Source organism: Dermacentor silvarum, unplaced genomic scaffold (assembly GCF_013339745.2).
Source record: "Dermacentor silvarum isolate Dsil-2018 unplaced genomic scaffold, BIME_Dsil_1.4 Seq41, whole genome shotgun sequence".
In the NCBI taxonomy this organism is placed as follows: Eukaryota; Metazoa; Arthropoda; class Arachnida; order Ixodida; family Ixodidae; genus Dermacentor; species Dermacentor silvarum.
Window position 1 is genome coordinate 21,757 of NW_023606190.1, and position 26,214 is coordinate 47,970.

Below are 26,214 nucleotides of genomic sequence, written 5' to 3' on the forward strand. Positions count from 1 at the left end.
TCGACCACCTGGGGTTCTTTAACGTGCACTACAACGCAAGCACACGGGCATTTTTGCATTTAGAGTCCATCTAAATGCGGCCGCCGCGGCCGGGATTCGATCCCGCGATCTCGTGCTCAGCAGCGCAATGCCTTAGCTGACTGAGCCACCGCGGCAGGCAGCTAACTCGGATGCTTCAGTTATAAGTGCAATGTGGATTTCAAAGGATGAAAAAAAAATAAAAACAACAACAACTTTTTTCAACATAATCATCCGTAATAAACAGAAGATTTCATTGTGAAACTCAGCGCTAATTCTATGGCTGATCAGGCTCCTGTAAAGGAGGCCGTGCGATAAAAATGGACAAGTGAAGTTGTTGACTAGTTAGCCTAAGTTACTGTGCACCCGGTATGGTGTTCTGGTGGTGTGCATGAGGCTCTGGGCTCGATTCCTGGCCGACATAGTCGCATTTTGATGGAGGCGAAATTCTAAAAATGCTCATGTATTTATATGTATATGTACACGGCAAAGAACCGCACGTGGTTAAAATTCATCCGAAGCTTTCCACTATACGGGGTCCCACTGTCCAGTTTCGGAACGTTAAATCACACAATTTAACTTAAAACTAATTTAATTATACACCCGAAGCTAGGCAGCTCCACTATGGTTCCTCTGTGGCCGCTTTGTTGTGCAGCGAAATGTCGTTCGAAAGAGCGAGCGCAATTAACGGCACACAATCGCCGAGCCCACTCCTCTGACAGAAATCACCCGCATTATCGAGGTTAGATAAGACAATACTTTGGCGGCAACTTGTTTCACAGACGCAAGAAACGTCGTGATTTGGGTTAGCAACGGCGTGATAAATTGAATTATATCTTTCTTATATAGCTCTAGCCTCGAAAGCATCTTAAGAGAACTCCCACGCAGTAAAAATCAATGAAACACAAACTAAGCAGCTCAGAAGCAATGCTTCCAATCTCTCAAACCACTTTCCCCTAACTCTAATAAGAAATTTTCCCTATACATTTATCTATATTTTCGCAAAATGTGAGGTGTGAACTGTGAACTTCTCTCTTCCTTCCCCTCTTTCAATCCTTCTCCCCCTTCCCCAGTGCAGGGTAGCCTACCGGGCTCAGCCTGGTTAACCTCCCTGCCTTTCTCTTATGACTTCTCTCTCTCTCTCTCTCTCGCAAAATGTGGTTCCCTTTGTTAATACGATTTCTCTAATGATGCACTTATATTTGTGTTATGCAAATAGTATGCAAATTTTATAGTTTAAATTTATTTCTAAGCGCGTTTTAAAATATTCAGATAATGAAGTCACTGGAGACAAGCTAAATTGATGTCGCAGTGCAGATTGGTATGCTAACGATCACGGAAATAATTTTCTGTTGAAAATTGTTTAGCACCTACACCAAAGAGCCAAGGTTACACTGAATGTTATTCGAAATTCTAAATGCAAGGAAGATGGGCGTCCAACCTTGTTTACAGAATGTAACAGTGTTAAAACAGTGCGCCCCTTTCCGACACCATTGTAAAAGATGGGAACAATTTTTTTCCAATGCTGTAGTGACGTAGCAAAACTACACTTACGCGCTTTACGCGTCATTTGCAGCGAAGCACGAATATAGGCAGCTAACTTTTGTATTTCCTGCAAAGCAAAACACGCCTAAACATATGACCACTGGGACTCTACCCAAAGGTGTCCTGCCTACGGGCAGTTCCCGGTAAATTTTAGTATACGCGTGAGTAGTTGGCTGTTTAGTGCTACGACCGCATTGACGTGCATGGAGCTAGGCATATGTGTTTGCTTACGCTGAGATTTTCTCGTGCTGCTTCGTTTGGTGTTCCAGCATACGTTTGTTTCGCCGGTTACAAATCAACATTTCATTCAGAGTGCACAGACATCAACAGCTCAGCTAGAGGCACGAACGGCAAAATCACGGTAGCAGTAATTTGTTAAAGGACCCGGGGCATCCGCACCATGTCATTTGCCGGGCTAAATGCGTTCACTTCACTCCTGTAAGATCAAAAGTCAGAGTTCGCATGAGAATGCGAAGGTAATTTGCGGTGACTGAATATAAAACACGCCGTCACGCCAGCGGTTTCACCTTTTTAATTTCTTACCTCGAAAGTGCCCTAGATCCGGAAAAATGTTCCTATTTCCCTAAACGAGGCATAAAATTCCTAGATCTAGCAGAATTTTCCTAGAGTTGCCAGCACTGCTCAGAAGTGTCCCTGCCGGTTCGATCAGCGCTACCTACTTTTAAAAGATGCCCTGGGCAGGCAAAATGTAATGATTCCATTTTTTTTTCTATTCCCGCTTCGTCAATGGTCCAAGTAGCGCGCCGCTTACGTTATCACAGCGATCTGCCGGTCGTGAGCGGTGGTTGATAAGAAAGGAAGAGAAACGAGTGAAAGGAATTGGAACATTATACCGGCCCAGTTCTTCTTTCCTTCAAAGCGAATAGTTTTTCTCTAGCCATTTCGGTCGTTTTCGTGGTGGCCGGACTTTCACCGCCGATAAGAAGGCACCGATGCAAGGGCGCATGCTCTCGCGAGACCGAGTTGCGGAGCGCTTTCCTCGCCGAACGCCAACTATATGATTTATTTAAAATTTAATCAAGTTATCCGGTTTTACGTGCCAAAACCACCACCTGATTATGAGACACGCCGATAGTGGGGAACTCCGGAATAATTTTGACCACTCGGGTTTCTTTAATGCGCACCCAAAGCACCGGTACACGGGTGTTTTTTTTTTTTTTTTTTTTTTTTTCCCGTTTCGCCCTCATCGAAAGGCGGCCTCCGCAACCGGGATTTGCTTTCGCGCGCCTCGGTCTTAGCTGCGCAACACCAAAGCCACTACGCCACCATGCCGGGTGCCAACTATTAGAGCTCCTGAGAAGCACTGTGCTTTGGCGCGAAATCTTTGTACAATCTGAAAGTTTACATTATTCGGTGGAGCACTCGGGCAGAACAGCTCCTCTCTCCACCCACGACCCTTTGCCCTTGTGGCGGCTGCGGTGGAGAGCACCGGTGATGGGAGAGGAGGATGGCAGTCGCCTTCCACACAGGAACTCGCACCGCGCTGGAGACTACGTACGTATGACGAATCAGTTTATGCATATAGCCAGCTATACTACAGCTACAGATCTGCTGGTTAGCGGCTTTGTTCTCTACGGAATTAATCAATAAAACAACAAAAGCCACCTAAAATTCCCTTGAGGCGGGAAGCCCGAAGATTAGACTCGATGCAAAGGAAGACGACCACAGCGCTGTCTTCTTTACATTTGTATCAAGTCTTATTTTCGCTCTGCTCGCCTAAAAATGGAATTTACCAACTCGCGCAGTGAACAATCTTTCTAAATATCCTCACGGTAACAAATACGCGCCTTCACGCGCAACATTCCTTTAATTAAGTGAACATCTTGGTCGGCTATTCTATTACATTTACAATCGTCGTCGAACGTTTCTGCAAAATGTTCTTTCTTTCTTTCTTTCTTTCTTTCTTTCTTTCTTTCTTTCTTTCTTTCTTTCTTTCTTTCTTTCTTTCTTTCTTTCTTTCTTCTTTCTTTCTTTCTTTCTTTCTTTGATCGCAGTGTCGTATGTACCCGTGCAACAAATCATTACTATATAGCAAAGGTGCCTCCGATCTTTGCCCTTATAGTCTTGATCGCTCGGTTCACCGGTGGTCATTCCTGGCTCCGACCAAGCTGGGGTCCGTGCAGTCGCGTGATAAGTGGGCGGCGCCGTCAACGTCACGAACACCTTGCAGTAGGGCGCCAACAAAACGGTTAAGAACCAGGAACAAAAGTCCAAGGATAAAGCAAAATAAGGTGCCAAACGAAAAGCGGCACTGGAGAGAAGGAAGGTGGAGTTCAGGGCTTAGATGTAGGGCCCAAGGGGAAAAGCAGGATAAGAACGAAAAAAAAACAAACAATAAAAGTGCATTAGGTATAGGCGAAAGCGAAGAACACAAAAACAGAGCAAAGAACAAGTAGAAGAAAAAAAAAAGAAAGAAAAAGAGAAGACGGGAAAGAGCTGAGGGGTCAGCGTGCAGGCTGCTCGCAGACAGCCGGGGGGCGCCTTAGCGCGCCGTGGCTGCTGTGGAACGCAGCCGCGCCACAGCAGTAGCAGCAGCGGCGACGGTGGCGGCGGCGTGTTGCCGTCGCACGGCCGCTCCGCCGCGCCGTGTGCGCCCGAGTGTGCAGCGCGTGAGTCGGTCGATCGATGCGAGCAGCCAATTGCCGAAGTCGGAGAGCAGCGAGAGGAGATTGCAGCCCAGCCAAGTGCCCACGGTGCCGCCCAAGTAGGCGAGCACTTCGATGACCTGCGCAAATCGATGGACGGCGACGCTGCAGCAACAGCAGCAGCAGCAGCAGCAGTAGAGCTGCCGCCGCGCCACCGGGCCCTGCCTGCTTCTTTGCCCGGCCGAGAGCGTGCACATCCGATCGGGCACACGGCTATACCCCTCCCGTCCCCCCCACGTCTTCCACGAACTCGTTCTGTATTTGCTGCTGTCTCGCCGGCTGTCTCTGAGCGCCGGCGCGGCTGCCCATGAGATCTCGAGGGCTTTTTTTGTTTTCTTTTGTTTCTGTCCTTATCCGGCGCAGTTCTTTTGGCGTGCGGTGTGTTTTAGGCTATAGTGTAGATAGGGGCGCCAGCGAGGAGGCTCGGACAAAGACCGGACTCGCGGGGCTTCTTGCGTAATTGTGTCCTCGTCTTCCTCGGCCGTGCCTCGCAACAGAACACGGTGAGACGTATCCAAGGAGTTGTCCGCCCCTTGTTCACCGTCTCGTTCTTTTTGCGCTGCTTCACTGATCGCGATGTCAGGGAGAACGGAATCGAGGTGGTCGTGGCGAAACCCGCTCGCATGGACATAGTCTGGATAAAGGGTCTACACATTTTGTCGTTGCACCATCTGCTCAATGGTTTTATTGTCTATGCTTAGTACACTTGGCTCAATGTGTGGTGACGTTTGACTGGGTCGTTTGCTTACTGATGCATCAAAAAAATGATCTCGCAGCGCTGTCTGAGCTGTTTCTTTTGATCTGTTACGCTTAGCAAAGCGAACAACTAGCGTGTGGCCTACTATTGGACTCGCATGCATAGACAAGAAATATTATAAGCGGGGGAAAAAGTTAAATGTATCCGGTGTTCTCAAGGTTGCGCTCAGATTCCTCGTTTCCATATGTTCCTTCCTAGCTCCTTCATTCATGTTTAATTCAGACCAACTATTTCCCCCACCTTTATTCACTTAATACTCCCCTTGCCCATACTTGGCCGAGAGATAGTTCAGGTGCCTGATAGCCAGCAGGGAGGTTACAGTGCCCGAGACCACGCCGTTTTCTCTTCTATAATCGTATACTTTCTTTGTTTCGTTTTGACATTTTCTAAGCGAATAAACAACCATCCAGTCAATAATCGAGTAATTAAACATCCTTAAACTGCCTTGACGAGGGGGGGGTAGTGACAGTGCTTTATAAGCCCCACTCTTATTCCCTTCTATTTCGGCGCCTAAAACAATCTACCCTAATAAAAGGCACATGTTGCTAAATGGCATCAGTTAAAGGATGACTTATATGGGGAACCGAGAAATCAACAACAATATCAGCAGTGACATACGTTAATCTGTTTAACTCTGGGTAACTGCACGGACGCATTGTCATACGCCTCGTTATCAGCTCACCGACATCATTGGGTGGTGTTCCATGAGGTCCATCGAATCAGAGGCGAACTTCAACGTGACTGCGAACCGGATCCTACATGGAGAGAGAAAAACAACTTTATTTCAATAAAGACTGTGCTTGGTTACTACGGACAGAGCCCCTCTTCCAGGGCCCCACTGGCTATTGCGGCGCAAAATGCCTCTAGTCAGTCCAAGGCTATTTTGCTTCTACGCAGATGCGTACTCACTTATCCTCCGGAGATCCAGACTGCAAAAATGGCAAAAAAAAGAAACGTGTGGGAAAGAGCAATGTAAAAAGTTTGGGCGTAGTAAGAGCGTCCGTCATGCCTTGATGTAGGCTTAGTGAGATGTTGCCTGTGCATTTACTGTGGACTACGCACATGACGAAACATTTGCAGTTCTTTTGAAGTATCATGACCGAGGACAAAAAGTTTTGAAACTTATCAGGAATTCTAAAGCAGCGCAGACAGAAATACAAGTGTACTAGCCTGCGTGTGTCCGATTTTTCGTCTGTACACAATTTTCGCGTTGCTTTACCGATCCTAATGTCAAACCAACTAAACCGAGCTTTCATCCTGGTTACGACCTTAGCACTACAAAAATATGCGTATTTACTTCATCGAATGGAAAAAACCTCCAATGTGGAATCGAGTCAATCAATGAATAAATCAACCAAACTCCACTGTTTTCTTTTGAATCCTAATCACTGTGGTCTAAGACAGCTGAATTTTTTCTCCGTATCATTTGACACCAGAGGTGTCACTATAGACGAATAAGGTTTCCATGACAATCATCATCATCATCATCAGCCTATATTTATGTCCACTGCCGGACGAAGGCCTCTCCCTGCGATCTCCAATTACTCTAGCTAGAGCAAAACAGGGGTAAGTGGAGATCACAGGGAGAGGCCTTCGTCCTGAAGCGGGCATAAAAATTGGCTGACGATGATGATGACGATATATAACGCGTTTGCGACTGCGTAGTACTTACGATGTATTCGGTGTCACTGGAAAGCCTGACGTCGTAGGTTATTTCTCTGTAAGGAGTTTCATATAACGGCATAGGGTAACGATATGCGTGGCATTGGTAAATGATAAATGCGTCTTATATAATACAAAGAAAGACTCAGTGCGTACTCGCATGGGGGCCCGCAGATGTTGAGGCAGTTGCGGTATTCGCGGGTGCGATAGACGACGTCCCTGCAGTACTCGAAACCTGCGCACAAGCCGCAAAATATTGACATGACTTCGTCGAGATCATTCGTACATAAAAGCGTACCGCCAGAAGACATTTAGTGATGTATGACACATGCCAAGCACAAATGAATTAACATCGAATATTCAGATAAAGTGAGTGTATTTTTCTTGTAGCAAGAGTGAGTTGTCGAAAGAAATGACTGCTGATTTCAGCAGCTTGACAACGCGGCAGCACAGACACTTATATAATAGGGACAAGGGGTGCACTTAGGAAAAGCCTTTCAGAAGCACAACCTACATTAGAAATTCTCTACAACGAAATGACCAGTATAACGAAGGAATAATTCTGTCGCGGTTCTTTTGTGAGCTGTGCGGTGAGCGACTTTTACAACGAAGTAACCTGTATAACGAATTATCTTGGATGCCCCAAGCACTCCGTTAAAGAGGCGTTAGACTGTATAAGGAAACGGAACAAAAACATTATAACACAACGCATAACTGTTCTGCAAATACTTGCCATTCAAAATAAAAATAGAAGTACAACATTACAGTTTTTAAGGCAGCACAGGATTAAAGAAAATAGTCCTTTATACAGTTTTTAGGGAGGTGAAAAATATCAATTTCATTTCATCCTAAGTTATTTAAAAGCAGCGGAAGAGCGTACGGTAGTGACTGCACATTAGAGTTGTTGTGGGGTTGTCACAAAAAAGCCCGTAATCCAAGCGCGCGCCGAGTGTCGCGCAAGCCAGCGAAAGAACACGCCGGCCCCGCGGCAACTTCAACAGAGGGGGAGAGCGCATACGCCTCAAGCAACAACGCTAACAACGGCGCCGAAACGTCTGGAAGAGACTCGACCGAGCGACGTTAACCGGAGAGAGAGAGAGAGAACACGCGCGCGACGAGACACCTTCTCACCCGGCGAGTCGACAGACATTACTACCACGTGAGCATACACCAACAGGATGAGTCATCACCCCCCCCCCCCCCCTCGAGAATGTTCCGACAGCGGCGGTCGAAGGTACGAGAAAAGAGTAGAAGCTTCCCAAGCTTTGGCCATGCTACGAGATCACGACACCGAAAAGAATGTTCGAGAACGCCTGTGGAAGCTATATAACCGCCGTGCTAGAATCGTTCAGCGGAATTCAGGAATTCAGGAGTTCGAGAGTTCAGTCCGCACCGGTGAAGTGATGTAACGTGAAGACCGAGCGTCTGCGGAAGAAAGGGATTCCCCGGCAAGCTAGTCGACGGGTTCATCGAGCGTCTGCATTTCCGGAAGAAGTTCCTTCTTCGAGATTTGCGCGAGCTACGCCGAGATCGTCTGACTCCAAGACCAACCAGCACGGTGAATACGATTGGACACTTAGTGTTGCTTTTCATTTTGTACTTTACGTGTTGGACTCTTAGTGCTTGTCGTTAATTATTTTCCTGTGTTTTGTGAATACCCATCTGATTTGTATTGTGTTGTGTATAGCCTAAGTGTGCAAGTGTGTGTGTAACTGCCTTGTGTGAAGAATATATTTTGTTGTGTTTTGACAACTCTGGGCTCTGACTCGGTCTTTGGACAGCAACCGGCGTTCGCTGGCGCACCAGAGGGCCCATTCTTAATTGTCCTTGCTTTCGTGGGATTATTTTCGGAAGCTGATAATTCGGCTTTGGAATTTAATCCGGCGTCTGCGCCTCGTTCACGGGTTCTGTGACAGGGGTATAGGTGTACGTTATGCCTCTGAAAAACTGGAGTTATAAAAATCAATATTCCTTTCCAAGTTTACCAGGTCCCAAAGAAAATAATTATTGTTTTTGCTGGAAGAGTGAAAATACGGAGTTAAACTGTATTCATACTCGTACAAATTGTTAATCGAGATTGATCGATAACGAATAAGTAGTTATTTAGTGTGAGAATCGCAACCCGTGCTATCAACAACCCGTAACATTTCTATAGTAAGAGAAATCGCTTTTGTAAGTTAGTCTTAATTCGTTGTTTGGTTATTTGTTTCTCGTTTCATGTTCGAACATTTGTTTCTATAATTGTAACTTCCTTGCGGCATTATTGAGGCCCTGTTTGTCATCACGAAACCACAAGAAACGGTCTCAACGCTTTCAGGCATATAAATTTTTTCTTGCTACCAAAGTGATTGTTATAAAGAAGGTCGCAAAGGGATCGAGGGTGGAGGAGCGATGATATCCGGTTCTATAAAAAGTAAACAATCGACAGGCAATAGGCAAACACTGTTCACCACACAGAAGGAACTAATTTGATAGGAGTAGAGAAAACTTCAGGTCATCACTTATCGTCTTGCCGGATTGAGCTCTTATTTCCATTAGAAGGTTGCACAACGCTTCTTATTACGCACACAACACATCTTGTCTCACATCACATAAAGCAGGGCACTGTGTCTTTCATTCCGTTCCTATTGTATTTCATGCTTCTTAGCCTATTTTTCCATCGCGCTGCATCTAGTATATTTATCAATACGCATGCGCAAGCGAAGGCGCATGTTCTAACCTTTATTATATATACTCAGTGCTTTCACAAGTTGCTAAGCACGCCTAGACAGTCGGGTCCATCTGTACAAAACAGCAGCATGGCTTAAAGAAGAGCGATGATTGATGATTGTGAAACTGTGAATCAAGAGATGAAATAGCCAGATGGTGGCTAGCTGCGCTTTCAGCTGTGTTTGTGCTGGTGTTCTCACTGCTAGAGCGCATGGCACTTAGGTTGTTGGACAGTAGTATAAGCCTGAATAAAACTGTGACCGTGAACTGAATTTTCTCTAGTATATCCATCCCCTGCTCACACACCATCATCATCATCGTCAGCCTAGGTTTATGTTCACTGGAGGGCGAAGGCCTGATCCAAAGATCTCCAATTATCCCTGTCTTGCGCTAGCTGATTCCAGCTTGCGCCTGCAAATTTCCTAATTTCATCGCCACGCTTAATTTTCTGCCGTCCTCGACTGCGCTTCCCATTCATTGGCACCCATTTTGTAAGTCTAATAGTCCACCGGCTCTCTACCCTACGCATTATACATGGCCTTCCCAGCTCCATTTTTTTCTCTTAATGTCAACAAGAATATCGGCTATCTCTGTTTGCTCTCTGATCCACACCACTCTCTTCCCGTCTCTTAACGTTAGGCCTAACATTTTTCGTTCCATCGCTCTTTGTGCGGTCCTTAACTTGTTCTCGAGCTTATTTGTTAACCTCCAAGTTTCTGCCCCATATGTTAGCACCGGTAGGATGCAATGATTGTACATATTTATTTTCAACGAAATAGGTAAGCTCCCAGTCAGCATTTGGTAGTGCCTGCCATATGCGCTCCAACCCAATTTTATTCGTCAGTAAATTTCCTTTTCATGATCAGGGTCCCCTGTGAGTAATTGACCTAGATAAACGTACTCCGGCACAGTATCCTCACACATACCTGCAAAAAAAAAAAAAAAAAAAAAAAAAAAAAAAAAAAAACAGAGTCCGTCCTTTATTTGCGCCTGCTCTTATTCTTGATTCCCACTATATTCTACTTTTGTATTCTTTCGTATCATTTCTTTTTACTAGGCTGCTCTGCTCTTATTAAGACTAGTGCTGAGGTATCTGACTAGCGACTGCGATAATCTCATGTCCGTTACCTTTTTCGTGGTCTTGAACAAAAACAAAGTCGTTTCAGTGAGAAAGTAAGATTTGAACTCTCCCATTTCATTGGAAATCGGATATCATTAAATAAGAATATTCTTGAATCATATAGTGTTGCAATATGCGGAGAAAACTTGCTTCCAGTTGCGAATCGAGCACAGTATATTTATTTAAATTTCTAAAATAGACAAGAATTTAGGACATTAATTATATATACTTTTTTCATTTGGCTGAAAATCGAATTAAAAAAGCGGACATAAAAGCTGAATTATGTTATGTACAGGCGGATTCGTCTGTAAGTGAGGCTTTAGTCAAGATGGCAACAACAGCAACTGCAACAATAAATAAATAAATAAATAAATAAATAAATAAATAAATAAATAAATAAATAAATAAATAAATAAATAAATAAATAAATAATAAATAAATAAATAATAAATAAATAAATAAATAAATAAATAAATAAATAAATAAATAGTAGCATTATAAGTTCAGAGAGTCATAAAATTAATATGGTCCAAATAAACAGGCACTACAAGTACTATTCAGTGGCTAAAAAAAAGAGAAAGACCTAAGCAATAGGCGAAGTGAAATGCTTGGCCCGTTCTTCGCCCATGCAAGACTGCATGTAGCTCAATATTAAACGAAAAGCAACGCTATATATAACCGTATACCACCCACAACACGAATGAAAACATGTTCGTCATCGGCATCATGCTCATCGTCATCATCATCATCAATATGCTAATGAAGCGCACTACAGGATGAAGGCCTCCACAAAATATGTCAATATGCAATCAGGCCCACCACATGTAATTATTAAATTTCCTTGACTGCGCCTCCCAGTGATCGGAGCATATATATTTACTTGGGCAGCTAGTTAGCTGCTGTGCGGATTATAGATGGCATAAATGTGTAAGTGAAGTGCCCAACGCTGCATAAAATGAAATAATGATAAATATCCAGTATAACGTTAAAGCGATGCACATTTAATTAGCTTGTTGCAAAAGTAAACAACTCCCCAAATTACCAATAACCGGTTTGGCTCCTCCATGCAAGTATCGCCCATTGCAGCACGCTTCAGCTGTTCTCGCTGTTCGCAGAATTTGCTAGAATAGCCAAGTGTTTCTCTAGGAGTCTGCGTAATGTCAAATAACGCTTCTCTTTTTCTTTTTAGTGGCGAGCTTAGTGGCCACATCCTATAGTTTTTCCTATAAAGACAGTCATCTGTGTACTCAGCCATAAAAGAATATTCATGAAAAGAAATAAAATAGCCAATTCTTACATGAATTCAGCCTCAAAAACGGCTCAATTCATGCTAAAGATCAAGAATATTTGCTTACCAATGCTCACAACACCAATGATACCGGTACAGCTCCGCATTATTGCACATCTCGCTCCCTAACTGCCAAGAAACTATGTCGCTCAAGAACACTCAATATCACTCGTTTGGCCTGCTCGCACGCACTGAATGGTAAATCATTCTTTTCGTTGTTAACTAGCGGCGCCTGTACTGCACGAGCGTGGCCATAGGACGCGTGCATAGTTTCACCTCGCCGTCGCCCATTCGATTTGCATTGTTGCTTTCGTTTCCTGTAAAGCGGCTTTCTTCGCATTAAGGGTCGTAGTGCAAAGAAGCACGCCGTCATACCAAGCGGGCTCGTAAGCCCGTGAGTCAACGTGGTGCCATTGCTCGCTGAGCACAGCGTCAACGACAGGAGCGCTGATGAAAGCTGGTGACTGTGCGTCAAGGGCAGCTGGAGATCTCTGGCAGTGGGCGATGCCTGCAAGGGCTCACAAGAATCGACGGGTAGGGTACTTAATGGAGGCGCAGCGGGCAATGTGATGGTGCGGACCCAGCACGGCCTGCTGTGAGTTGCTCAGCTGTGGCCTGCTCGAGCAACGATAGATGGCTTGAAGGCAATTGACGGCCCTACCTCGCGCGGATCATTAGGAATGTCCTGCCCCGGCGGCGGCCGCAGAGAATTTGTCTGCTACACGAGATTGAATTCAAGTAACGAATTAGTTAGTCAGTAGCCTGTGCAAAGAATTGATATTTCAATACCCTTGCAAGCATCGCGTATATTTCTTGGCTTAGTGAGTAAAGCTGTGTTCGTCTTTTCGTCTTTCTGGAATGAATTTATAGACTACGCTGTCCAAACCGACTGATCAGGGGGCAGCCTACTACCAAAGGTACATACCTGGTGCAATCCATCAGTTATGCACTGAAAGACGCCACCAGCGAAGGCCTCGACTGAGGCACTCCAACACCCACCATCATCAAGAAACTCCAACAAAGCATTTACTGCTACACTATAGGTGGTATTCCTGTCTAACCAAACATGAAGCCTAGTGAACAGCTGCCACAAGTCTGCGCATTACTTGTCTTGAGAGTGTACAACCACATGGAGGCGTTGTGCAATATAGACATCGCGGGTTTGTGGAATTGGTCAGGTCAACGAAACTATATGTTCAGGTTCACTAAATGTAAACAGAATGCCCATGAAGAGAGTAGCAAGGTTGCCCAAAAAAAGAGTGCAGTGATTTTTGATTTGAAAGACGAAGTAGGTGTGCGCAGCACTTATGCTCGTAATTATTTTCAATATACATCGAAACAATGAAAGCTAACGAATCTGAGAGAACACGAATATTGAAATTGTACCAGCGGTGAGATAAGTTCCGTTCTAATTTTGGTAGGAAGATATTGTGGGATATATTTGCAAAACGCTTCCGTGTTTAAGAGGAACTCCCAGCGTGAGCCCAGACATAATGAAATGATGACTAAGTGAACAGACGTATGAGATGTAAGGCCGAGGAAAGGAAGGTGAACAAGGGGCGGACGGTTGGGAAAATAGCGTCGACGAGATAACGAGATGCCCTTGAGATACCGAGGAACCTGGCAGACAGGCTTGCTTGTTTGATGTGTCACGGCGCAGATGAATCTGCAGGGGGACACAGAGCACCTACTCGGGAAGTGCCCTGGAACTGAAGACATCCGAAGGCACTTTCCTCGACCGCACATCACGCCTAGTGATGAGGACGGCCGACGAGCACGGGTGTATACGGTACTCACCATACCTCGCTCCTCTCCTTCATCGTGGAGTCTGGCCTGGGTTTTATGTTGTAGGAGATGGAGCCTAAATTAGGCGCTGAAGCCACTTTCGAATAAAGACGTTTATACTATACAACCACCTAGCTACAATAGCTACCGAATACTGCTACAATACGCGGTTGAGAAGCAGTCTTCGGTAGACTTCGTTTTAAACATATTTCTAATTGATTCTATCGTACGCCTGCGATTACGAAAGTTGTTAGGAAGCAATCGAGTCATAGGGATATCCGTAATAATTAGACGACAGGGCTTCGAACCTGTATGTGCGATTTGGTGAAATGAAGTGCACGTATAAATGCAAAGCGCAGTTGAAGTGTTACGTGCAAATTCGACGTGGCGTATTCATTGCATAGACATTCTATACTACACAGTAACAGTGTGATATGCCCAGCACACTTGCACGACAGTTGTAAGAAGCAGCAAGGTGAGGCTGCTGGCATCTTCTAGGGATGACCTTCGCTTCCCAAACGTACAAGTGGCCGGCAAAACATAATCGCTGAAGAACGTCTTTACCTTTAGCGAAATCCACGCAAACAGGAAGGTTTGCGAAGTCAGCGAACTCGTGCGTGGAGGTGATGCAACCGCAGACAGTCATTTCCACTTTCATTTGGCACTCTTGCACGCAAGACTAAGACGAAAAAAGAAAGTATGCACGCAGCTATAGAAAAAATAGCATCTAAACCACTTTGCTCACGCTACACACATGTGCCACGTTTAACTTGTGTGCACTGAGGCAGGCAGCCACCAATTCAAGTGATCAGCGGACGTCTCACCTCGAGCGTGTGATATCCCAGAAAATTCGCCTGGATGCCTCTCGTCGTGTAGTTGAGGCAGCGAGACCGAAACGGTGTGGGAAGCCGTTTTATCATTTGCTGCAATAAAGGACCTGATTAGATAGATAGATAGATAGATAGATAGATAGATAGATAGATAGATAGATAGATAGATAGATAGATAGATAGATAGATAGATAGATAGATAGATAGATAGATAGATAGATAGATAGATAGATAGATAGATAGATAGATAGATAGATAGATAGATAGATAGATAGATAGATAGATAGATAGATAGATAGATAGATAGATAGATAGATAGATAGATAGATAGATAGATAGATAGATAGATAGATAGATAGATAGATAGATAGATAGATAGATAGATAGATAGATAGACAGACAGACAGGCAGGCAGGCAGGCAGGCAGGCAGGCAGGCAGGCAGGCAGGCAGGCAGGCTGGCTGGCTCAAATTGCCGGAAGTAGACAAAGAATGCTAATCGCATAACAGCATTCCGCATGACCGCAAGGCACACCAAACTTGGATCAATCATTCTTGAGAGCTCAAATGTGTGATTGTAGACGAGCAACATTGGCCTTGCCACCTGGGCTAGACATTTCTCATACTTGATTTTTCGCCGTTTCACTGTCACCAAAGTTTCCGTATAGGAACCGAGACGATTGGGGCCTATTTTTGTCAACGGCGCCGCGTTTAGAGCGCAGCTCTTAGGCGCCCGTTCCTGTGGTGAATCGGTACCTGGTAACCGAGCGAACGAGTACAGCGAAAGATGAGAGCGAGAGCGGACCACAGCGGGGGGATGAAAAAAGCGACGAGAGCGAAGAGGCGCGAGGAGGAAAGTAGAGGAGGGTGCAGTGGAACTATGAGGCAGGAAAGCGGAGGAGGGTATGGCGAAAGCATTACTAGAAAAGCGTAATGCGGCGACGATGGCTACGAGATGGCGCCAGAGTAGTGCGCGTCGTCTAGGAGGTCTGTCGGCGGCGGCTGTGCTGTAAATCGCGCCCACGCGTCACCCACGCGCTGGCTCCGTGATCTCCATGTTAGCGAGGCAGTCGCACCACACTTCGCTCCGTTTGCAACGTGCCTCGCGCGTCAGCCAATGTATCGCGAAACGAAAACACCTATACAGCTGCGCTCGAATTTCGCTCAGGGAGTATCGTAATCCTCGGTTATTTATTTATTTATTTATTTATTTATTTATTTATTTATTTATTTATTTATTTATTTATTTATTTATTTATTTAAAGAAGCAAGAGTCTACGACGAAGTGAAGAAAAAGCAGAACTAAAAATAGTTCTGATTTCGCATGACACATAACCGACAGGAGCGCACATAGGAGACGCTGAAAAATAAAATTCGCTTGATTGGGGAAGGCAATAGGAATAGAGGCCTGAAACTGCTGATGCGCATTGTACCCTGGGGAAGGCAATTGGAATAGAGGCCTGAAACTGCTTATGCGCATTATACCCTAGTGAAGCGTTCCTCACGCAGCCCGATGACACATGCTTACCGCCGTGTTACTACAAACATGCGAATTAGTGAACAATCCTTAAGCATAACGGAAAAATTAGACGGAAAACAATAAATTATTTGGTTGCATGCGAAACCTTTTCAGTAGAGCAGTTTCCATGACAATCATCATCATCATCAGCCTATGCTTATGTCCAATGTAGGACGAAGGCCTGGCCCTTGCGCCATTAAACACCATACATCATCATCATCTCCCTGCGATCTCCAATTACCCCTGTCTTGTGCTAGTTGATTCCAACTTGCACCTGCAGATTTCTTAACTTCATCACCCCACCTAATTTTCTGCCGTCCTCGACTGCGCTCCCCTTCCCTTGGTATCCATTCTGTAACTCTTATGGCCCACCGGTTATCTATCCTTCGCATTACATGGCGTGCCCAGCTCTATTTCTTTCTCTTAATGTCAGCTAGAATTTCGGCTATCCCCGTTTGCTCTCTGATCTACACCATTCTCTTCCTGTCTCTTAAAGTTAGGCCTAACATTTTTCGTTCCATCGCTCTTTGTGTGGTGCTTAACTTGTGCTTGAGCTTCTTTGTTAACCTCCAAGTTTCTGACCCATATGTTAGCGCCGGTAGAATGCAATGATTGTACACTTTTTTTTCAGCGACAGTGGTAAGCTCCCAGTCAGGATTTGGCAATGCCTGCCGTATGCACTCCAACCTAATTTTATTCTGTAAATTTCCTTCTCATGATCAGGGTGCCCTGCGAGTAGTTGACCTAGATAAACGTATTCCTTTACAGACTCTAGAGGCTGACTGGCGATCCTGAATTCTTGTTCCCTTGCCAGGCTATTGAACATTATCTTTGACTTCTGCATATTAATCTTCAACCCCACTCTTACACTTTCTCGGTTAAGGTCCTCAATTATTTGTTGTAATTCGTCCCCATTGCTGCTGAATATGACAATGTCACCTGCAAACCGGGAAAGACATTACCGTGACAATGCATGACAATTCCATGACAATACCGGGGAAGAAATATCAAGCGTCATATTTCGTCACTAAATGTCCTCTTATGTTTGTCCAAAACAAAGCGTCGACATTGTCATACTGCACAAACAGGGCTTTGTCTACATGCACAATCGAAGACAGCCGAATCCCGCTTCCTAACTGTATTTCCTGTTTATATTTTATGGTTCCTTGCACAACACAGCGAACCTTACACAGACAAGCATGGAAGAGGAAAGAGATGGGCAGAAGGCAGGGAGGTTAACCAGAATAACGTCCGGTTGGCTACCCTACACGGGGGAATTGGAAAGGGGAACACAAGATGCCAGGGAGAGAGAGGAGGGAAGGAAAGATGGAAATTAACGGTGAGTTCACTGACGCATGTGATATTGCACTAATAGTCACAGACGTTCACACAAGCCCGTCGTCCTCAAGAAGCACAATAGTGCCTTCACCGCTTTATGGGCCAACGAGCGATGGGGGCGGTGTGCCAGCAGCGACAGAAGCGTCCTATTGTCCAGTTTCTTTTTTTTTTCTTTTTTTTTTTGCGCGTAAGCAAGTTCTTGTCTTTCCGGGGTATATCACGTGTGCAGGCTGACTATGTGCTATGCGTGTCAGATGACTTGGTGCTGTCTTGCTCGTTTTCTGTTTCTTAGACCACGAGTTGTAAGAACTTATCCACGTTTTGTCGTGTCCGTTATTAATTCTCCGTATCCGCGCTGCGTCCGTTTCACTCGAGTGAACATAACCATTGGTGACGTGCAGCCCACGGGCAGAATTCTCACAGGCAGGATAGCCGAGGTATCGAGCTGAAACTTCGCAGATGTGGTGTAAGCAGACGTATACGGTAAATGCCAGTGAGACCATTAATGATTGTAAGGTAAGTTACTAAAGCCAAAACTAGGTAACAAAATTCAGACGAAGAAGATTAAAGGCTTCGAAGTTAAAGTTAGCATATCGAGTAGGCCCAATTCTGATATCATAGGTCCCTCAAGAATTTATGAAGCCAATAGTTAGTTCACAAATTTGCAGTGAACCTTGGTGGCCCCTTGATGAAACCTTGGTGAAATCTTGGAAACAGCTGACGCTATTTTTGACGCCTGCCCAGAAATTCCATAGATCTGCTGAAGCTTTGATTTCTTTCTCTGCTGTTTTTGTTACTCTCCGGTTTCGGTATTGCCTATGCACTAGTGAAGGTTCGCTTGTATAAGCTTGAACAAATTTATCGGCGAGCCAGCGCCGCATTCCCTTGTTCCTACGTGCCTCGTTTCGACCTATATCTTGAAGGCACGTTTCGCCAATTCGCCCAAGTCTACAAACCCTGCTAAGTTACAGAGGCAAAACATCGAGAATGACACTTCCCTACATGTGTGCCCTGTGGTCTCTTTGTACACTCTCGAGGACCCCTCAATGCCCACAATAACCACAGTTCGAGAAACACGGACCTGCTTCATGGTGACTGTGATGTCACGTCCGGTCTGCGCCGCAATTGGGGTCAGCGTAGCGAATGGCGCGGTGGACGGTGCCTTGACTATCAGCGGGAACAGGTCGGTGCGCATGAAGATCAGGCTGTTGCTTGCGTTCAGCTTAGACTCCAGGCGAAGTTCTGCGCATACATGATGGTGTCCAATGCCACAGTTTTCGTCGCCATGGAAGGCTAGCAAAACTCGCGATTGAGAGCTGTACATTTCTCAGACATGTTCCGAGACGAATAATATATTGGCTTGCCGAACGTGCAACACAGAGGCTTGACAAAGGGAAACCGAGAATGTCGTACCGCAGTTGGGTTTAACATCATTGCGTTCATCGACACCACATGACAGCAGTGCCGCATTCTTGTTGTCTTCACAAGCAGCATCTTTTTCAGCACACTTGCGTTTGACCTGCCGCGGTAGCATAGTGGCTATGGCGTTGCATTGTTAAGCTCGAGGACGCGGGTTCGATGCCTGCCGCGGTATTTGCATTTCGATTCAGGTGCACGTTAAAGAAATCCTGGTGGTCAAAATTAATCCCAAGTCCCCAACTATGGCGTGACTCATAATGAAATCGTGGCTCTGGCATGTAAAACCCATGCATGTAATCTAATCAATCTCATGTTTTAAAGTGCAGTGCCTCGCTCTTGCAGTGTAAAGTTACGTTATGTTGACTATTCTGTTCTGACTATATGTGATAATGCATTTACACGATGTATGCACCGCCCAATGACTAAAGACTGTATTGTTAGGTGACCGTATTATTTGTATATTTGGGGCTTTCTTCTGCAGTGACGTGGAGTTATTTAACTTGTATATTGGATGTACCACGTGTTTTTTTTTTTTTTTTAAGTTGTAGTGTTGCTGTGAGAACCTTGCTGGACAAATATTTTTTTTTTTTTTTTTTTTTTGTTCTGGTGCTTGTATGACATGTAATCTTGAACCCTGTATGTTGTAGGTTAGACCCATTCAAGAGCTAAGGAGTAGCCGGCTCCTTATTTGTGCGTAAAGATGTGCGTATAACATATCAATAAAAAAGTATTCTACTGTAAATTTGGTCATCCGTAATGGAAAGAAGTGAAACTGCAACATAAAGAAACAAGAAAAGTACTGCTCAAGTCGCTAAAGAGCAGGTGTCCACAGCTTTGGAGACATCAAAATGTTTACCTTACCAGCTGGACGTAAACAAACATTAGCTAGGAAACTACGAGCACTGACTGGCTAAATTGGCGGTACACTCTGTAGGTTGTCAAAGAATAACTGGTCTAACCGTGAGCGTGCGATCTTTCATTATAGGCGTATGAGAGCAGCCTAATACAGTGAAGTAAATAAAGGTGGGCTAGTAAGTTATAAGTACCGTGACAAAAAAATTTACCGCCGTCTAATTTCACTGCCAACGCATTATGAACCACGAGGACAGGATTTAGGCAACGTCACCCCAATTCCACTGTTCCTTGCACAGCAGCGCCTGCTCGTTCTTCTCGGCGGGCTGGCTCAGGTCCAACGTGTAGCACTTCTGCAAGGGCCTTCGAAACAACGTCATCTTCATCCTGCAAGAGATTATGCGTCACACATACTGGGATCCTGGGTGTCAAGGGAAGCGCTACGCATACGGGTTGAGGTAACCGTGCGCGTCAAAGAAGATGGAGCGGTCAAAAACAGCTCGGAGCCCTAATTAACTTTTACATTACAATTCATTTTAAGTTACATTCAGCGACTCTGACTATAATGGAGGGCTGCAGATAGTTCAGTAACGCGCACATCAATGATGAATTATTCCATAATGATTTCTCCAGAGCTCATCATGTAATGACCCCAGCTTCAGGCGTATATATATATATATATATATATATATATATATATATTGGATCCTCTCATAACGAAGAGGGCTTCAGCCGAAATTTAACAATCACTGATTACAACATACAGAAGCTACAAGTCATGAAAGCAAAAGCACCGTACGTGGTGTCCCTCGTAGCTCATGTGAAGCATTGGGGCATTGAATGCAACAACACGCGTGTAATGAATGAATGAATGAATGAATGAATGAATGAATGAATGAATGAATGAATGAATGAATGAATGAATGAATGAATGAATGAATGAATGAAAACGTATGTGCATGTATTCAGCATGCGGTGAAGCGCGGATTGTCTCATGCACTCAACTTTCTTTCTCTCTCTCTCTCTCTCTCTCTCGTTGTAGGGTAATATCCTAGCAATGCACGTTTCATAGTCGCTTTGGCAGCAAAACAGTCGTATTTTGTTAGTCAGCACGTGCGACTTCAAAAACAGTCCCACGTACATGCGCGAGCAGTCGAAATCATTGCAGCCCGCTTTTGAGCGCATTTTGCAGCTGAAGAGCTCGTGAGGCTCGAATGCCGTCTTGTTCCTGAGCTCTAGATCGAATGTTTGGACAAAGCCGGCTACGACGACTCTCTGAAAAACAAGAAAGCAAGAATAAACACGCTTCACTGACGCTCACTCCTCTCGAGGGAATTTTCCAGCATTAAATATCGAGGTCAATAACAGAGAAGGCACACTCCGCGTTAAAGTTCATACGACAGTCTCTGGGCTTTGCAAGCTCAGCACGGTGTGTTTTCCTTCTCAGTCTATGCCATGTCTTTAGCAGAACGCAACATGAACTATGCATGCGCCGTATTCTTATGCCGTATGAAATTAAATAAAAGAAAGGTTTGCCTTTACTGAGCTTCGGCGAAAATGTTTGGAGAAATATATACCCATTATTTGAGCTTGTCACCACTGCCAGTAGTGAATATTCTTCTTTTTCGAATATTCGCAAGTGATTCCCGCCGACAAACTACCCCTAAGTTATCTGCTGATGCTCGAATTTTAGCTCTTATAAACATTTTATAGTGAAAAATGCGATGTCTATAGGAAGCCCACCCCGGAAGGAAAAAAAAAAAAAAGCCGACTTTAGTTGTTTAGCAATATCGTACTGTAAGGTTACGTTCGTTGCAGACAATGTTGTACTTTAGCTGCGGCTAACCTTGCGTAACTGCCTTGAATCACTCTGCTTACGGCTTCTTCTCTTCTTTCATCTCTCACAAAGGTAGGTGCAACGGACATTTTGGGAGGTATTAAAATCCGGCGGCATAAGGGGAGAACGGATGACAGAAACTTTATGACACACTATGACACCCACAAATGGGCTTTATGTTTCTCATACCATATCCTCCAGGCTATGGTCACATCGTATCTACATCGCCACCCATTCGCGCTAACACGTCAGTATACGCAAAACCCGCTTGCTCAAGCTTCAATCTGTACGTACAACGACCGGGTCTAACACGCGCAATCATAACAATGCGCTCCCACCCGCATTCTTTGATCCCATCGATACAGCAGGGAATCTTTACAATAAAGGCAGGCGCGTAAGTGGAAACGGGTACTCCCTGTCGGTATGCTTCGCGTGCCTTAATTCCTGCGCCGAATCCTCTTCCCCCTCCCCAGCCCTTTGACGCCATTCAAGCCTCAAGCGCGTACAACTACGAACAGTGTGATAGATAATTTATTTTGAGAGGGAACATCGAATTTCCGCTTTCGTTTTCAAGTAACGATCGCTCGTGAACGCTGGATTCGAACCTGACACCGTGAATAAGTAGTAGGCAGCTTTTCCGTTGGACAACTGGCCTCTTTCAACACTTCTATGATCAACATATTAGGTCAATCGCTGGCCTCAAAAACTTTAATCTAGGTGTCCACTATCATATTGCTCACGGGGGCATTTTGCTTCGCTTTTATATGCTTATCCTTATAACCCAGGAAGTAAGTGAAATGCATGTAAAGTGAACTTATCACAGTAAAAAACGCACTTTGCTGGCGACTTTAAATATTTAAGACGTGTGGAATGGGTGGTATGCCACCCTGAGAGAACGGCAATTAAAAAGAAAATAACTTGAGAAATGGCTGGGCAATCAACTCACCATAGACGATCTGGTACATTTTCCTTTGAGCTCGCAAAGTCTTGTCTTGTTCGTCCTTTATGCCACGAGTAAGAAACGTACAGAAAAATTAAAAGGCAGGACAAGGTGAGTAAGAAACAATAAGGTGTGTGAAACCTCTACTTTAGAAGAAGCTTTTTCTCGAGAGCTAAATACATTGGCAACGGAGAATTTTTTTTCCATCAATCGCTGCACCAAACTGGGTGAGGTTTGTTGCATTTAAATGAAAAAAAGTTAGAATCTAGTTATCGTAGGAAGCACATTTCTTTTTAATATGTCGTTTATTTTAGAAATGTTTTTGAAAATTGCAATCAAAAAGGAAAAAAAAGAACTCATCATAAAGTTTACAACTCTAACTCGGCAAGTAAAAACGATATCACAATTATATAAACTGAACCTAATAAAGAATATAAATTTAAAGCGGGCAAATTTGGTGTTTTATGAACCGCTCTGAAATATGCCAGTAATATATAGTAGGACTTTCGCAAAACGATCATAAACATTATAATAATTTAATGTAAGCTGTAAATTCATATATCAAATTTGTCCGCTTTAGATGCTCTAAAGATTTCAGTGTACATTACTGCGATATCTGTTTTCGGCGCGGAGTTGCGGTTTGTAAGCGTCGTGCTTTAATTCTTTCAAAACTTACCAATATTCGGGAGGTTTCGTTAAAAGAACTCCAGGACCTAAATCGAGATATTATTTTCTAAGGTCCCTAGGATTGAACTTTCTCTCTCAAATGCAACAGATTTCAATCAAATTGATCCAGCGGTTGTCTCACAAATGCATTTCTGCCTTTAATTTGTATGTATTAAAATACGAAAATAGGAGTTGGCCCCGAGCTATAACCGTACTCCTAACTGTTCGGCAAGTTTTAACCTAATTCTTACAAATTAATCTCCTGCGTACAATAATTTCAATGTAGCAACAGCTGAAAAAAGAAACGCTGATGCAGCTAACGTTAAGGCACAAGCTACTCGTAAACGAAGGATGACTTTCGGTTATCTTGTCGAAATACGTTGGCTGGAATCTTCATACTCATAGTTCCCACTCCCTTTGTTTGAACTGCAGCCAAAGTATCATAGAGATCACTTGCGTGCTTGGCAATCGTCAATACTTTCATGAGCCAATGGTCAATGCTTATCAAACGTGTGCACTCTAATTGTATTGCACGTATCGTGATACGTGCAATAAAATGTTTTCGCCAGTTGTATATCTTGATATTTCACGTTTATCCTACCTTCAAGTAAAAGAAAGCAGACTTCTCTTTCTTTTATTATATTCAATTTTGCGTAAGTGCCAGTAAACAACTGCACTTGCTTCCTATAGAAATGTATACATTGCAGCATATGACACATGTACGACACAGCCAGCAATGTGTACATTTTTTAGACGACACAATATCATACTATTGCAAACTTTATTAACCAGTGCATATTTGTGTGGCCGGTGCTAACAGTGAGCAAGTTTTTTTTTTCTTTTTTTTTTTCATGAGTCGTGTTAGATAGTCTTCATAAACTGAGCAACTCACCACGCATCCACGCAAACTGTGACGGACGGAAAGACTATCCCCTGGCGAGCAACATCCGAAGTGACGACAGATGAACCATGATCAAAGTACGACTGGACAATCTTCGACGACTGAAACGCGCAGCCGGTGAAGCAGCCAACCTTGATGAGCAGCTGGAGCAGTTTTCGTATGAGCGGCGTCCCAGAGCTGCATGTGAATCGTGAAGGTGTTGTCCGAGTGTTAGCGAGTTCATCAGAAAGCCGAAACTGCGCGTTTACAATATGCCCGGACGGCAGGAGATAAAATATTCGAAGCATGCTTGCAAGTGTCCGGCGACAGGCACCAGGCAGCGCTTTTCTGCCAACTTGATAGGCCACACTTGAGAGGCCACGTACCAGAGAGCTAGAGCACTTGGCCATCCTGCTCACTTTATTCCGCTTTTCAATGGACACGTACGAGCACTTGGAACTGACGGAAGCGTGCTCCCTCCACAGCTCGCGCAGGGCGCGATGGCACCAGCAAAGCTTGAGCGACCCCATGCGAGAACGCGTTTAGAGCACTTGCAAGTCACTGGCGAATCCAAAGGAAGAGAGAGGAGGGACGTGCACTGCGATACATGCCGGCACTTTTGTGTTCACATAATTGAGCACGGAAAGAAATTTAAGTGACAATTGGGTGCAGAAAAACCCCGGCCATGTCGACGACAGCGTACGTGGCATGTACGACATGGCGACCATGCGTGTTCCCGCTCGACCGTGCACGTTTCCGCCCGTCTTTTCCTCTCAAGTCAAGAGTGACCCGGCAACGCTTCTTGACCATGCAGACGAACTTGTGCATTAACTGTAGTAAACCGCCTAGACTAAGTATTAAAATCTGCACACGGTGATGTACCCACACGTCACTCAAAAACAGCGTAATTGTTTCTTTACGACACTTTTTTTTAAGGTCATTCATTGTGTTGCGAACTAACAAAAACTGGCATTAAAGCGGCTTTACTTCTTTGGGCTCAAAGAAGAGGCGCTGCCGTGAACAAATCGAATCAAATTTTATTAGTTAAAAGTTTGTTGTTTACGAGACAGAACATAAGAGGATCCCATAGTGCAACAAGTGCAATGTGGCCATTTTGGCCTGCGCGTTTCCCGAACATTATATAGGAGGCTGCATGCGCCTTTCTTAGTTTTCAACTAGATTCTTCTCACTGACACAGCATAGAAACTCGTCGTGGTAGAGAAAAAGCGAGAACACAGGACAACAGCTAAAGGACACAGGACGCAGTGCATGTTTCTTTACCATGATAAGATACTAACGAGCGTACATCGCCGGACACGTTCGGTCACGTTCAAATGTGATCACCGCGCAACATCAGACAGCCACATTAGCACAGCGTGCCATTTCTGTATCGGAAGAATTCACGGTGACTTCACGTGCATATTGCACAAGGTCCTATATACGAAACTTCCACGGCGATGCTGTAGACAGCTAGGTCGAAGGTAAGGCACAGTTATTCCCCATGCTACAGCTGCACAGAATAATAACAGCCGCGACGACATCAGTACATAACCACGTTGGCGATCTCATTGTTACACTGAAGCTTGCAGCTGATTGGCTTCTCAGGACAACGACTTTCCGTCGGCAGGTCATTGAAATGTGTGAAGAGTTTTCTGCAGACAATTATCGCCGTGTGGTCAAAAGTAAGCCCGGAAATTCTGCACGACGACGCATGGGTGTTGCGTCGGGACGTCTAAAATTTTTTCTTTTACCGTGTTCCTACACGTTCAAATTGTCACTACGATAGAAGCCCCAAATCTTACCTTGTGGTGCCGCAACACAGGGATTTCATGCCGCTGAAGACCACACGGCCAGCCTTATCGCGTTTTTCAGGATTTAGCCTACTGTGATTTACCGCAACTTGCATGCATTCGTGAATGATTGCAAATATGGCTGACTCGGAGCTCCGTATGACGACACAAATAAAATTCGAATGGAGGCAATGCTTGCGCATACATGACTATCGAGCTTATTGACATGTGCAGCATGGGCTCCAGCATTTCACATTACACAGACATTCGGGGATCATCTGCGCAGCTGGATTGAATTTGCAAAATCGAGCCGCTCGACTTCGGTAACATGCACACCGAGCGCACAGATTGCCTTGCTGTACTTGCGGTCGATAACAGCAAGCATGCCCAGACGAATGCGTGCCAACGGCACCAGCTCTAAATTTGCATCCGCTTTTAACAATGCATGGACAGAATGTGCGTATGTTAGAGAGCCTTCATCCCAGTGCAGGCGTACTATCGCGTACATATAGGCGCATACCCGCATACCTGCCGGCATAGATGGGAGCGTAAGCGCGGGTCACGACATATCGTGACGGTTGTGCTCATTCGCCGT

General features: G+C 44.7%; 1 protein-coding gene across 1 annotated transcript; it reads right to left on the reverse strand.

Moving 5' to 3' along the window:
* Nucleotides 1–4,066: 4,066 nt before the first annotated feature.
* LOC125941829 (uncharacterized) lies at nucleotides 4,067–25,660 on the reverse strand. Its single transcript, XM_049659685.1, has 12 exons — nucleotides 25,632–25,660; nucleotides 23,842–24,027; nucleotides 22,290–22,344; nucleotides 20,648–20,781; nucleotides 19,781–19,893; nucleotides 18,317–18,477; nucleotides 14,115–14,229; nucleotides 6,805–6,934; nucleotides 6,659–6,704; nucleotides 5,896–5,915; nucleotides 5,669–5,741; nucleotides 4,067–4,573 (listed from the first exon to the last, which is right to left on the reverse strand). Exons 1-12 carry the CDS (start codon nucleotides 25,658–25,660, stop codon nucleotides 4,067–4,069), a joined length of 1,569 nt encoding a protein of 522 aa, XP_049515642.1.
* Between the last annotated feature and the right edge of the window lie 554 nt (nucleotides 25,661–26,214).